Genomic DNA, 13,593 nt, shown 5'->3' with positions numbered 1-13,593 from the left:
CTTAACCATGCACCATTGTGTGGCGACACATTACTTTATTATAAGCTTTTTGATCTAAATAAATATTAAAGCGCTTCAACCGCGTATAAAGGAAACGTATTTCGAATTTCAACAGAATTCCAAGTAAGAAGTTTTGAACTAAAAATCGCGGCAAATGCGCTGATCGTGAATCACCATACAGAAGAAGTTTACTTTTGGTTATTCTTATTCTAAAATGTGGGTGTTATGGATATAGGATCTCGGAAGGTATCTCCAAAATTAATATTTGGTATAACTTGATTTTGAGATGTCACGACTGATTTTACTTGTCACATTCAAACTATTTTTTGTGATTAAAGTAATTTTTCTCCTGAAAATTATGTACTCAGTCGTATATTTTGAAATGTGCATGGGTTAATTATTCCATGTACACATTTTTATGTATAATTCTATGTTTTTGAGCTCTTTTATATAGTTTAAAAATACTCAAAGCAATCAATGTTCCACTAATACTAAATTGTAGTACACTTATATTAAATCTTATAAAGCTCATGTTATGTGTATTTTTTCATTCCTTACTTATATTTAATATTAATATAACAAAAACTTTATTCATCACATAAAGGTTGTGACCAAATTTATTTATCGCTTGTCCCTACACTTGGGAGTACCTGTGTTGTGGGTTACTAGACAACAATTATTCCGTCGTACATGGTACAAGTTTAAAACAGTTTTTCAAAGTAATTTTAGTGTAACAACTAGTTTTTATAAAACATTAAGTATGTGTGAGTGTGAATGGGTGTGTATGTGTATTTAATTGAGAGATGTTATGATCGTACGCTGTGTCTGTGTGAGTTTTTGGAACCTGAAAGTCATGCCAAGATACGATTTTTATGTGATTTGCGAGTTTATATCTGGATAGTTTGAATATCTACGAATCCATAGATTATGTGAAATTTTATAATAAAGGAAGGGGACATCAATCATCTAGGTGATGCAAGGTAGCGTTGGCCAAACACAGTCTTTCGTTTTGGCGTTGGGAATACAAAACCGCCTGTTCTTATTTGTTTGTCCATGGAGTTTGTTTATTTATGTTAATACTTTATTTATATTAAACTTAATCTGTATGATTGCGGGCAATTAAATATTTTGGTAAATATATTAAAAATCAATTATGCTTTTAAAATGTAATATTTTCAACACATTAAAATATCGTTTTAAAAACCTTTATATCTAATAAATACTTATATTTTTTCTATTTTAGCTTTATATAAATATAATCTCAATATCTGGGTACAAAGTAGAAGTGATAACTCTTTTTAGCTCTTATAAAAGCCTTAATGGCTTATTACTGGTCCAGTCAGACTTCCTTAAACACTCTGGACGGGAAATCTTCGGCAGGAAACATCTAAAAAATTAAATGTTTTAATTGGCATGGCTTGTAATAAACTTATAAATAAAAACTTGATTATTTCTACAGTTGTGGTTAGCAAATTAAAATAATCTTTTCCTATTTTTTGATACTATCCGCAGTAGATATTTCTAGTTTTAATTAAATATTAAATTGTTTCCAAATAAAATTGAACCTTATCTCCATTCCAGTGGCACTGTTGATATCCTATTACAGATAGATGGCGTTAGTTTCTGATGAAAGCTAAAAAGTTATATATCTTTATATTATGTATTCGGTAAACCAATGGCGTTAACGCCCTCTATATTTTTCTCGTATAGACGAGGGCTGTTCAATGAATATATTATGTAGTGATAATGAGATACACTTGGAAAGAAAAATACATTAGAAATAAAAAATACAATCAATTCTCATTTGTTTCTTTTAAACAGAAGTCATGTGTTTGTTGGGACGTGTTCTTAAAAATGTATAAATGTTCGCGGGGTAATTAAATATTTCTGCTTGAAAAAATTTACTACGAAGCTGGTAAATCAGTATTCCATGCAAAATTAAGGGTTCATTCGACTTCTGGTCCTTCAAGACCGTACCAAATTTCAAAAGGCCGGCAATGCACTTCTCTTCGAGCCCTCTGGCAATGTGTCTATGAGATCACTTAACACCAGGTGAGCCTCCTGCCCATTTACCCTCTGTCATATAATAAAAATTTCGCGTTGGTGTGCTTAGTTCAAGATGACCTTCCGTTAACGTTCCGCATGGGACGCCGTATCCAATAGTGACTGAACAAATGATTAAAAAAGTTGAAAACATTGTCGCGGCACCTCGTCGTGTTACTTTTTTTGCAGCAGATGAAATTAAACTTTCAAGGAATTGTGCACAAAAGTGTCAGTGCGCTGGGTGCTTGCTGATGCAAACTAACATACGAGACTGAGAATTTCACAAAGCTGTGGGTTTGTTAATAAGATCTTGATCGATTCATATCTGTAGACCAAATATGTTGTCACCATTATGACCCGGTAACGAATAAACAGTTCATAACTTAGAAGTGACCGTCATCTCTGATCATTGGATTTTTTCTAGGATAGCTAAGGGGTAGTAATGATCGAGTGCATTAATTATAGAGCCGTAACTACGAGATCTTAGTTCGAAGAACAAAGCTGCCGGCATAATTGCGTCATACTCATTAATCACTTTTTTATTGAACACCCCTACTGTACATTATTTTTAATCTCATAGATATTAAAGGATACTGAAATTGAATGAATTGAGGATACTGAATGATGTTAAAACCTTATTCTGCTAGTTAAAGTTAAAATTATAGATAATATTTATTCAGAGCCTCCTGCCCGTTTGCCCCCTGTTCTATAGAAAAAATCCGAAATGGGTCTTGGCCTTGGTCTCAAATTGCGCCGGTTTCATTGCTTATTTTTAATTCATAGACTAGTAAGCCTTCTATACGCGATACATGTCGTAAATTTTTGGATGTGAGACATGTCAATTTCCTCACGATGTTTTCCTTCACCGTACGAGCGAATGTTACTCGTAGATGCGCACATAGACAGAAAGTCCATTTGTACACGACCGGGTATCAAACCGACGAGAGAGTTGCACGCTTAAGCCACTATGTCAATAGTGCTGTAAAAATTATAGGTAGAGTTATGATATTGAAAATGCATTCTTTAAAATGCAAAGCTATTCCGATTCTGTTCAAACAACATTCTAAAATACCTTAGAAATACCCTTTGAATAGCTTACATTTATACGCCAATATGTTCAGGTATTTTTCCGTCTTCGTGAAGTCGCCACATTTTCTCGTAAAGTGCTTCCAATCCTTTTGTATAGTGCTTGCAATCGAAGAGTGTGCTTTCTACGCGGGCTTTGTACACTTTAGCTCGTATATATTTCCGACTGAAAATCAGATACGGGGATTAAATATGCAAATAACCACTCAAAGTAATAAAAATTATAAACTTTTCGAAACGATCATGTCGATGTCAAACGAATTGAAATTCCAAATCTTGAAGATGAATTTTTTGAATTTTACTTCATAATTAATTATTGTTTGTTTTAATATTTCACCAAAATCATATTCATCACTTCGTTTATAAGCAACGCTTTTCAACACTTCTTTCAGTTACTATCAAATGAGCATGAGAACTCTCACAGCGGTTTTCGCAGCGTAAGAGTTCGAAAAGTGAGTTACAGAATCGCAAGGCTGCTCCATACCCACTCTGTGCAAGGCGATCACTGCAACCATATTTTCTTTAACACCCCATTCCATATTGTAATTCGATAATTAACACAAAACAATATGTGAAATGGCGCAAAATCGAAAGAAGTTTTTAAAATAATATACGTGTATATAATTCAAAATGTCACTCGTTTATTCAATTATATTAAATACTTACTAGTTGACATCTGTTCCCAATTTTATAGCCATTTGTTCATAATGATTTATATCGCGAGCTATAAGTTCCGGACAATTAAGTGCAGTAAGCTGTGATGCAGCTACTCTGTAACCCATAAAGGAGAAGATTACTGTTTTAGCTCCACAACAGTGTTCTATGACTTAAAACATAAAAATAATTTATTTTGTAAAAATTATAAATTTGAATATATATGAGAGCGGTGATGGTCAAGTGACTTATATTATGTGCGCTACAACATGGTGCGGGTGACAGTTGCTTAATTTTTCTTTAAATTTGATTTTATTTGTCGACTAGAATATTCTGGCTGGGTTAAATATAAGTTGCTATAGTGGTTAATGATTTAATATATTACGAATGTGGTACAACTGAAATACTGAATCATAATTTGTAAATTGCGGCAACTTTCATGAGTAACAGCAAATCGAAACGTTACTAAAACATTCACCCGCACCATGCTACAGCGCACATACTATAGGCAACTCTCATTTCAAGATACACTATTCGAATCACGGTTGTGTACTAATGGATCTTTCTTTCTATATCTACATTTACTTCCTCTTGTATGGTTAAGGATTATATTGTGAGGAAACCTTGGTCCCAATAAACGACATCTACCGCTCCAGAAACGTTACCGGCCTTTGAGGCAGTAAGTGCATTGTCACTATTTATAGAAAATCATTTAATACAACAAACAAACATAGTCAAAAGATTTTTAGGTACATCTTAGTTCAGTTGTATAAAAATACGTAATTTATTCATATCATCAAGAAATAAACATGGAATAAGCTAATTACCTTGAAGCTAAAGTTTCACCCGGGTGGGTGAGAACAGGCGTCCCAGCCCATAGCATATCCATAGTGGTTGTATGACCATTACATAATGGAGTGTCTAAACAGACGTCTGCCAATTGCCCTCGCCGTACATGTTCTTCCTTGGATGCTATTCTTGAAAAAACTATTCGTTTTGGATCTAAACCTAAAATTGATGTATTGTTTAGCGGCATAATTAAGCTTAGTACTGATAAACATAAACGTTACGACAGATTCCTATGAGAAATAATAAAAACGGTTAAATATTAAATATTTACCTAATTTTTGGGCAAACTTGTGAATATTAGGTTCTCCTGCCACTGGAAAACTCACCAGCCAGAGCAGACTATTAGGCACGCTTTGTAAAATCTTGATCCAAGTTTTTAATGTTTTAGGATCGGTTTTATATAATTGATTAAAATTGCAATACACTATTGCATCATCTGGCAAACCATATTGAGATCTTGTAGTTATAACAACTTTATCACAAATTTTTTCTCCACTTGCTATTTTAGAATCAAATGTCAACACTGATAATCCATTTAATATAGATATATTATCGATATTCATCTGAAAAGTAGATTTAAAATAAATTAACGCATCTGCTGTGTTTCCAAAAGTATTTAATCGAACGGTTTTACCTGTATTTGGTTAGAGTCTGACGCAAATTCAAGGACACACTTAGGAATGTTAATAATTGTTTCTAATACTTCTATTGGTTCATAATTGTCGAAAACTAGTACTGTTTTTGTTTTATCAATACAACACTCATCCAATTCTTCTATATAATTAATTATTGCTACATTATCATTTAATACACTATCATTATTGGTCCTCAGTTTAAATCGATTCTTTAGATGTGGAAACATTTGCATATGATCGCCGACAAAGTATGTATATGGCATATAAGCAAACTTTTCAGTAAAATCGTTTTCAGCTTTCATTGGACATGAGACATTGTCACATATAATATAGTCCATATATGTGGCCCCGCTTGTACCTGGGTAGCCCAGCCACATTATTTGAATTGGCGCCGATTTCAAAGCGAAAATTTCATTTCTTGAGCCTTTTGTATATCCATTCATATTCACTAATATATGAATACCATCGTTTTGTATTATATTTGCCGCCTCATCGTTAGACGTTATATTGGATATATCAATAAAATGTTCTGAGTCATTTTCTATTTTATTACGGAATGTTGAACCATCATTCGGATTTAACGCATAGCAAAAAATCTCTGTCTTTGAAGTATCATGAAGCCCGGGAATAGATTGCATTAAATGTGATGTCGGGTGATTACCGAAATCGCTACTTACGTAACCGATGCGTAAACGGTTATTGTCTGTTGTAATAAAATTATTTGCCTTGGTAAACCCCCTTACCTTTTCTATATATAATCTTGCATGCCTTGCAGCAATTTCTTTTCTACATTGATTAGTTAACGGATATAATATGGAATGATGTGGGTGTACTGACGTTAATTTATCGCTTTTTAACTGCTCTTCAACAATTTTTATTACTGTCCTCATCCGTTGCTCGTAATCATCCCAATCACAGATTATTTGAAGGCAATGTGTTAAGTTACAATAAGCATCAGGAAAATCTTCTCTAATCACAAGAGCATTTTGATAGGATTTTATAGCTTCAATTATATCACCTATGTCTTTGTAAATACTGGCTAAATTACAATGCGCATCAGCAAATAAAGGATTAATTTCTATTGCTTTTTTAAAACATATGATAGCTCCTTGGGTCTGTTGTAACTCCCTGAACGTGTTTCCCATATTACTGTAGGCATCAGCAAACTTCGGTTGAATAGCAATAGCTTCTTGATAATGCATTAACGCCTCGCCGTGTTTACCTGAAATCGATTAATCAAAGTGCTTAGTATGGCTGAGTGCGCCTCTAATTAGTGAACTGTTATCGATTATTGGCGACATCCATTTAGTCTTGTCAAACAAACGTAAAATAACATTTCGCAGGGCTAATATTTATAGGTTTTTAAATCATATTTTGTTGTTGCACAACTAAAATATATAACCGTCGCAAGTTAATCTATTATAATAATAATGTAAAAAGGTCAAACTCGCTGAGCTCGCATGTTTAAACATTTATTACATTAATTATTCCTTTACAAGGTTAAAACCTACACAATCGTGTTAAACCAATGTTAACTTTAAAAAAGAAAAAAATACCTTGTTGCTGTAAAAGCGATGCGAGATTACTATGTGTAACTGCAAAGTCAGGGAAAACTTCCAAAGCCTTTGTGTATAAATTTGTTGCTTCTTCTACTTTTCCCTGTTCTCTCTTTACATTTCCAAGATTATTGAGTGAGTCGACGTGCGTGGGACACAAAATCAATGCCTTCGTGTAGCATTCCTCAGCCTCAATCACGAGACCTTTTTCTTTGAGGGCATTAGCTAAATTGCAGTAGGCGTCAGGAAAATTCGGATGAAGCTCAATAGCTTTTCTATATGTTTCTATAGCGAGATCTATGAAGCCTTGTTTATAGTATAAACATGCCAGATTCCCGTGTATGATACCATTGTTTGGCGTTAACTTCAAAGATTGAAGATATACTGCTACCGCTCTGGAATTATAAACAAATTTTACATGATTTGATTTGTTAGTATTAACAAGTGTCAGGTTAGGCGCGAAGCACGTATTTTATATTTAGAATTGATCTAAATAGATCAATTTTCTTTTACAAATTTTAAATCTATTTGTTTTTTTTATCTATGCGTAGTTACGTCATAAATATTGAATTGCTTTAGTTATTATTAAGATTGATTTATTAAACAGACATGAGTAAGAAATAGATATACTAACTTTAATTAATTATTCCTTAACGCAACATAAGAGTAGGTACTACTTTAAAATACATACAAATTAAAATAATATTCTATTCGGTTTGGCTCATAAAACATCCGAAAATCTGATGCAGAAATAGTCATCATTCAGAGTTAACGGGACTTAAAATGTGCAAATTTATAATCTTTAACATCTAAATATCTGACAGCTTAAAGTAAAAATACTCTGTTAATAAAATCTTAAAGCGATAAGAATCAAGTAATAACTGTTGTAATTAAATTATTAATTTTACTTTTCCTGACATAAATAAAACAATTAAATACAAATAACTTTTATAGCTATTTTTTTAACAATAATCCACCGGACATTAGTGACATTAATGACAAAAGAAAATCAAGGTAGGTATTATTTAAATATACATTTTTAATACAATTTGAAGTTATCAAACTCTCGAATAATGTTTATGTCATAAAAAAACATTATACTGTCAACATAGGTGCTGTTGAATATTTGAATAATTTTCTTGCTTGATCAATTTTAGCATTTACGAAAGACGGCTGATTAGCATTAAATATGTATGAAATCGTGTCTACAGTATCGTATGACATTACCAACAGCTTTTATTGAATAATGTATAAGTCTTAACCTGAAAAAGGCTTGAATTATTATTCTACATGTTTGTCATAATAAATTCGATAGACTTCGTAACATATTTTTTATTGAATTAGCTTTAGGTGGACATATATACGTATATTAATAGCATCAAAATATTGATTGGTATTAGTCCCTTTAAAGTTTAGTTTTTTAAGAATTTATTAAATACTATTTTTAATCGGAAAATTCACCGTTTACTATTCGGATTTTTTTCAATTTAACATTATGTTTCAATTGAATTAAATAATAAAATAAAAGGTAAAATAACTCTCAACAGTAGGTTACATTGAATCTCTTTCAGTAACTAATTAATAACATATTAAGGACTAGTATTAGGAAATAATAAGATCTCTATAAAATACCTTTTAATCTTGTTTTTAATCCAGTCGACGCAGCCGCCCAACTCGGACGTTTGGGCTGCAAGTTTGGGCGGCGCGATATTGATGACAGTATATACGACGACGCATTGATAATCCATAATTTGGTCATGTCCAGCGGTTACTGAGTAACTGGACGTCTCGTCTCAGCCAGCGTCACAAGCGACGCGCACGCGCCGATGCCAATTCCTCGCGACGCACGCCGTGACCTTGACGCACGTATGTTGTGGTAACGTTTATTTTTCATTTCCCATGATATTTTTAATTATTCGAAATAATTAAGCATTGCGATTCAAGGGCACAGGTGACATTTATAGTTCTCTATAATTAATTTTAATGGTAGCAAGGCGTGGTGTTATAATTCATTTAATGTTTATTTTCACAAATTAGTTATATTTAACTGAATATTATTTCAGCGTACTCTTACAAAACCCTTATGACCAAATAAACAGATTTAAGAAAATAGTTTTAATTGAGATGGTATAGTATGAAAAAACTGATAGAAATAACACTACAATTATTATAAAATCTAAACGTCTTAAAATTAAAATAATACTTAAACGAAAATGACAATTAAAATGTAAAATTCAATAGTAGTAAATAAAGATATAAAATACAAGTTTTAATATAGCATTTTAAAGTATATAATATAAGTTTTAAACTGTAAGTTTCCGCAAGTAACTTTCGCTTTTAAAATCTATTGTTAAACCCTTTAAACTATTTACAACATTATAATAGCATATTTCAATCATGTGAACGTGGTAATAAACTTTAAAACTGTCGTAAAATAGTTACGTGGATATAAAAGCGTAAATGTACCCGAATATTGTATGTAATGGGAACGGTGCTTCGCGACGAACACTAAATGCTACTGCTGTTGACTAAGAACGATGTTGCCAGCCTCAATGTCACACACATTCCCAATTCTTGTCAAAACATTTTCCGCTCAAACAAGGGTTATACGTGCAAATTAAAGTTCAGAAATAACCTATTTTGAGGTCAATGAATTGATTAATAAGTAAAATAACAAGTTTTAGTATACACAACATATTATGGAACTAAACAAGACTTTCATTAATTATATTATTTATATACATTATATACTTACCACAAAGTGTTCCATTTTTATTTTAGGGCAACACTCGAAGCGCACTACAAGCTTTTAGAATTATCCCTACAAGTATACCCTTCACGGCTGTAGTCTTCGGATTTGTATCGTATTTCCAATTTGAACTTTATTGCCACTACGTAGAACCTAATTTGCACAATCAAAAGAAATTATTAAAACTAGACATTTAGCTTTGGAAATCTGATTTGAAACTGCTGAAACTGCAACGTACTTAAGGTTGGCTGAAGTGCTCTCTTCATCAGATTCAAAAGGCATTTAGTCGCTTATTTCCCACTGAATGAGGCACCATTAGACAGTTAAACTTAACTTTCATAATCATTGAAAATGTTTTGAATACAATTTTAATTTTGAATTGTACTTTTTAGTTTCTCATGGATTTTTCAGATTGTGAAAATAAACCGTCTAATTTGTTCTGGATTTTATCCAAACGTCTAAAGCTTTGATCTTCGTCTGAAGTAAAATTAAACAGCTAACGTTCCAAATGTTCATTTGTAATAATTAGACTATACTGTAGCTTTTCATAATTTTAATATTTAATTTAATAATTGTTTTAGACATTCCTTAAATATTTGTCCCATTTTTTAAAATAATCTTAATTATAATGATCACGATAACGAATAGGAAAGTACAATTTTAGTCTTTCTTTCTTTTTAAATTTTTCTTTGTAATTTTTTAATACTAAAAATATCTTTAATGGTAGGGGAGCCCACGATGCTAAATGGGGATTTACTCGAGCGTCGTAGAGACCTATTGGGATGCAAAGCTTAGATAAAAAGAAGAAAAAAATGTTATATGATAAATTCCTTTTCATCGGTGGGGGAAGCGGCTATAGATAGTTAAATATGTAAAAAAAAACTGTTGCATGGACATCCTCGAGCGCGTCAGATATTGATAGCATCTATGCCCTACGTATTTTTAATAATGTACGTATGTTAATCTGATCGTTTGCATGATGCGGGTGGTTGTATTTAAGGGTTGAAAATTAAAAAAAAAAAAAAATTATCGAGCGCGTCTGATTTTCTAAGGGAGTGTTAAGTGCACCAAAAAAAAGCTCTCATTCACTAATCTGACGATTTCGATGGGACGCAAACCCACAGCCATTTTCTTAATTTGCAAAAAAAAAATCGCAATTTTGAAATACTCAAGCGCGTCAGATTAAGATATATGTGGTTCATCTTTATGTTCTAAACGTACTGTCTCATAATCTGACGATTATCTAGAGGGATTCGCCTGATCTGCCAAAAAAAAAATAGAAAAACGGTTCACCTAAAGGGCCATCCCTGCAACTTCCCGCTAATTCCATTCCTGGGCGCTTAAAATTGATATTTTGAGCTCGCTGAGTTCAAAGAAATAACATTTCTATGCATTTGAGCTCTCCCAGCTCGAAAGTCTGATAGAAGTTTCATAGAACACTATTTTTGGAATTTTCAAACCGCAATAACTTTTGAATGGATCAAGCAATTTTCACGCGGTTGGCGGCATTCGACGCAGTTTTATCATCCTCATAAATAATTTTGCAATTTTAATTGATCGAACCACAAATTTCGGGGTAATCCCGAAAAAACACTTTTTCGGGTTTCTTTCGTGTACGATATCTCTCGAACGAATCAACCGCTTTTGACCAGCTTGGTGGCGATCGACGTGGTTTTTCAAGCTCAAAGGCGGATTAGTTTTTGAAGTTGATTGATAAAGAAACCACTTTAAAAAAAAATATTTCTTATTTTTTTAAGATTTTTCAAAATTTCTCAAAATCTATCGGTCCGAATCGGTTCAAATTCACAGGAAATGTAATTTTGAGGGAAATATTTAGAACGCCGTTTAGTAGATTCCGATCGGTTTAAGGAAATGTAGGCATCACGCAGCTGCACGCATTTAACTTTATCGACGAATTTTTGTTATTTCGGCTTGCGGAAATCGTCAGATTATATATTTTTCATTATTCTTGAATTATTTCCTTCAAAATAAAAAAAAAATTAGCTACGCTCGAGAATGTCGAGATGACGTTTTTTTTTACAACTTTGTTGCCCTCCCCTTTTTTTCCGTCACTCTCAAATTGTCAGATTAGTGGAATATACACTTTTTAGGATGTAATTAACTCACCCTACCTTAATCTGACGCGCTCGGGAATTTCTGATGGTCAATTTTTTTTTACTAAACTGATCCTGTCTCCTTCACGTGCGGCTTTATATATGAGCCTCATATTTTGTGGAGGTACTTAACCGGGTACAAGATATCCCCCTATATATTAATCTGCCGCGCTTTAGTAAATCCCGAAATCCCCTCTTGGGCTCCCCTACCATAATACATAAAAACAATTACTTATTGCGATTTATCAGAAGTCAAAATAATAAGACATTAAGTATACATTTAAAAAAAAAGAACCACAAATATATCTTATATATTTATAGAATTGTCTGCGTTTCATTATTCAGTGAATCAAATGTAAAAGCACGGTTTTTGGGTTGATATCACCACGGTCCCTCTGGGATATATCTGGGATATTAATCAGAGCAGAGGCTCTGCTTACTCAGGTACTGTTGATTTACATTACACACATTTTATTCCCTGAGTAATTAAACATAGACATTTCTATAAATATTCTTACATACACGTAAGAACGATATTTTATTATAGAACTGCCTAAAATAGACTATTAGGTTATGGATAGGATCGAAAAAAAGTGATTGAAGGAAAAAGTGTGTGATGAAATTTAATCCAAGACATTTCTCTACAATGATCGAATAGTCTATAGGACAACTCAAGTAAATAAAGTAAAGACTTTTCAGGATGATTTTTTTACTTTTATTTTTGTTTCAGATACCTTAGCACAAATCCGGCGGGTGTCAGGCACAGAAAGCTAACCTACTTGCCTATTAGAAAACAACAAATGATAACGAAAAAGATATTGAAATCTGAGGCCCAGATTAAAAGGTTGTAGTTGTTATTTTTCTACACGAATTCTATTCAAACAAACGACGGATCGATACTTCGTTACTGTTTCATTACGACAACCGTTTTTCGTGCATCACAATAGATTTTTTTACAAAGTGCGTTTAAATTGAGATCATAGTAGGTATCTTAGCAAGGAAAATATGAACAAAATCGCTAAACTCATACACTTTATGAGTCAAATAATTTGTATAAATACAAGAAGCCAAAGATGATTAATAATAGAACAGTGTGTAGCCTTTGTTTAACAAGAATAACTCACTTTAATAAGAAACAAAAGAAGTATACTATCATTATCCGTAGACAAAGGCAAATAGATCTGTTAACACGCCCGCGCCAATAGTATCTTAATAGTAGCCTAATATTAACTGTAACATCTAATACATTTTCCATGTACGTTCATTACTTCTGACAAGTGACAAAGGTGGAGTACCTGCGATAGCTGACCTACTAACCCACCCCACAAATTAGTTACATCAGTGGAATAATCTCATATAATATTTATAGACGATTCCACTTTAGAAAATATTTTGGTGAAGTTATTGATATTTGTTTTTCTGTGGTTATCATTTATTTAAATGTAAATAAATCTCTTCAAGTACGTGCTTATATTGTTGCTAGACCTTGGAAAAAGTGCTGGTACCGTCAAAACTGTCCGGTCGTGATTCGGTTTGAAGCCGCGTTACTCTGTGCAAATTATTCTATTTTACAACTAAAACCTAACGGGCTTTCAATCCCACTGTCTATTATACTGTGCCCGGACTAGATCCCCTCTGTTTACTTAAATACTAAGGACAAATAAGTTTTAATGGAACCATTCTCGTGATTATTCTGTGAATAAGTAGCTATTTTCGTCTCCGATTCACGGATAGTTCAATGAATGAAGAAAAGTTTTGCCTTTGTTTTATATACGGTTTATTGCGTCAAGGAGGATCACACAAAGTTTAATGTTTATGGATGAAACGGTATAGAATCCTGCATGAGACACGCGCATTGACTTGACTGATATAGATAGTTTTACACACAAAATCTGTGTTATAATTCA

At 32.7% G+C, this 13,593-nt stretch overlaps 1 protein-coding gene across 3 annotated transcripts; it reads right to left on the bottom strand.

Annotated features, from left to right (window-relative positions):
• Nucleotides 1–1,163: 1,163 nt before the first annotated feature.
• Nucleotides 1,164–9,326, bottom strand: LOC125062793 (UDP-N-acetylglucosamine--peptide N-acetylglucosaminyltransferase 110 kDa subunit-like). 3 transcript variants are annotated; one of them, XM_047668954.1, is made up of 9 exons: nucleotides 9,290–9,326; nucleotides 8,456–8,903; nucleotides 6,824–7,218; nucleotides 5,267–6,489; nucleotides 4,904–5,195; nucleotides 4,611–4,791; nucleotides 3,796–3,900; nucleotides 3,143–3,295; nucleotides 1,164–1,387 (listed from the first exon to the last, which is right to left on the bottom strand). In XM_047668954.1, the coding sequence occupies exons 2-8, from the start codon at nucleotides 8,569–8,571 to the stop codon at nucleotides 3,145–3,147; spliced, it is 2,463 nt and encodes an 820-aa protein (XP_047524910.1). In that variant the 5' UTR covers nucleotides 8,572–8,903; nucleotides 9,290–9,326; the 3' UTR covers nucleotides 1,164–1,387; nucleotides 3,143–3,144. The 3 variants fall into 3 exon arrangements, with proteins under 3 accessions (XP_047524910.1, XP_047524909.1, XP_047524911.1); XM_047668953.1 differs by lacking the exon at nucleotides 9,290–9,326 and having other exon boundaries at nucleotides 8,456–9,001; XM_047668955.1 differs by lacking the exons at nucleotides 1,164–1,387; nucleotides 9,290–9,326 and adding an exon at nucleotides 1,409–3,022 and having other exon boundaries at nucleotides 8,456–9,002.
• Between the last annotated feature and the right edge of the window lie 4,267 nt (nucleotides 9,327–13,593).

The sequence above is a fragment of the Pieris napi genome, chromosome Z (genome assembly GCF_905475465.1).
Source record: "Pieris napi chromosome Z, ilPieNapi1.2, whole genome shotgun sequence".
NCBI lineage: Eukaryota > Metazoa > Arthropoda > Insecta > Lepidoptera > Pieridae > Pieris > Pieris napi.
This window is presented reverse-complemented; position numbering and strand designations above follow the sequence as displayed.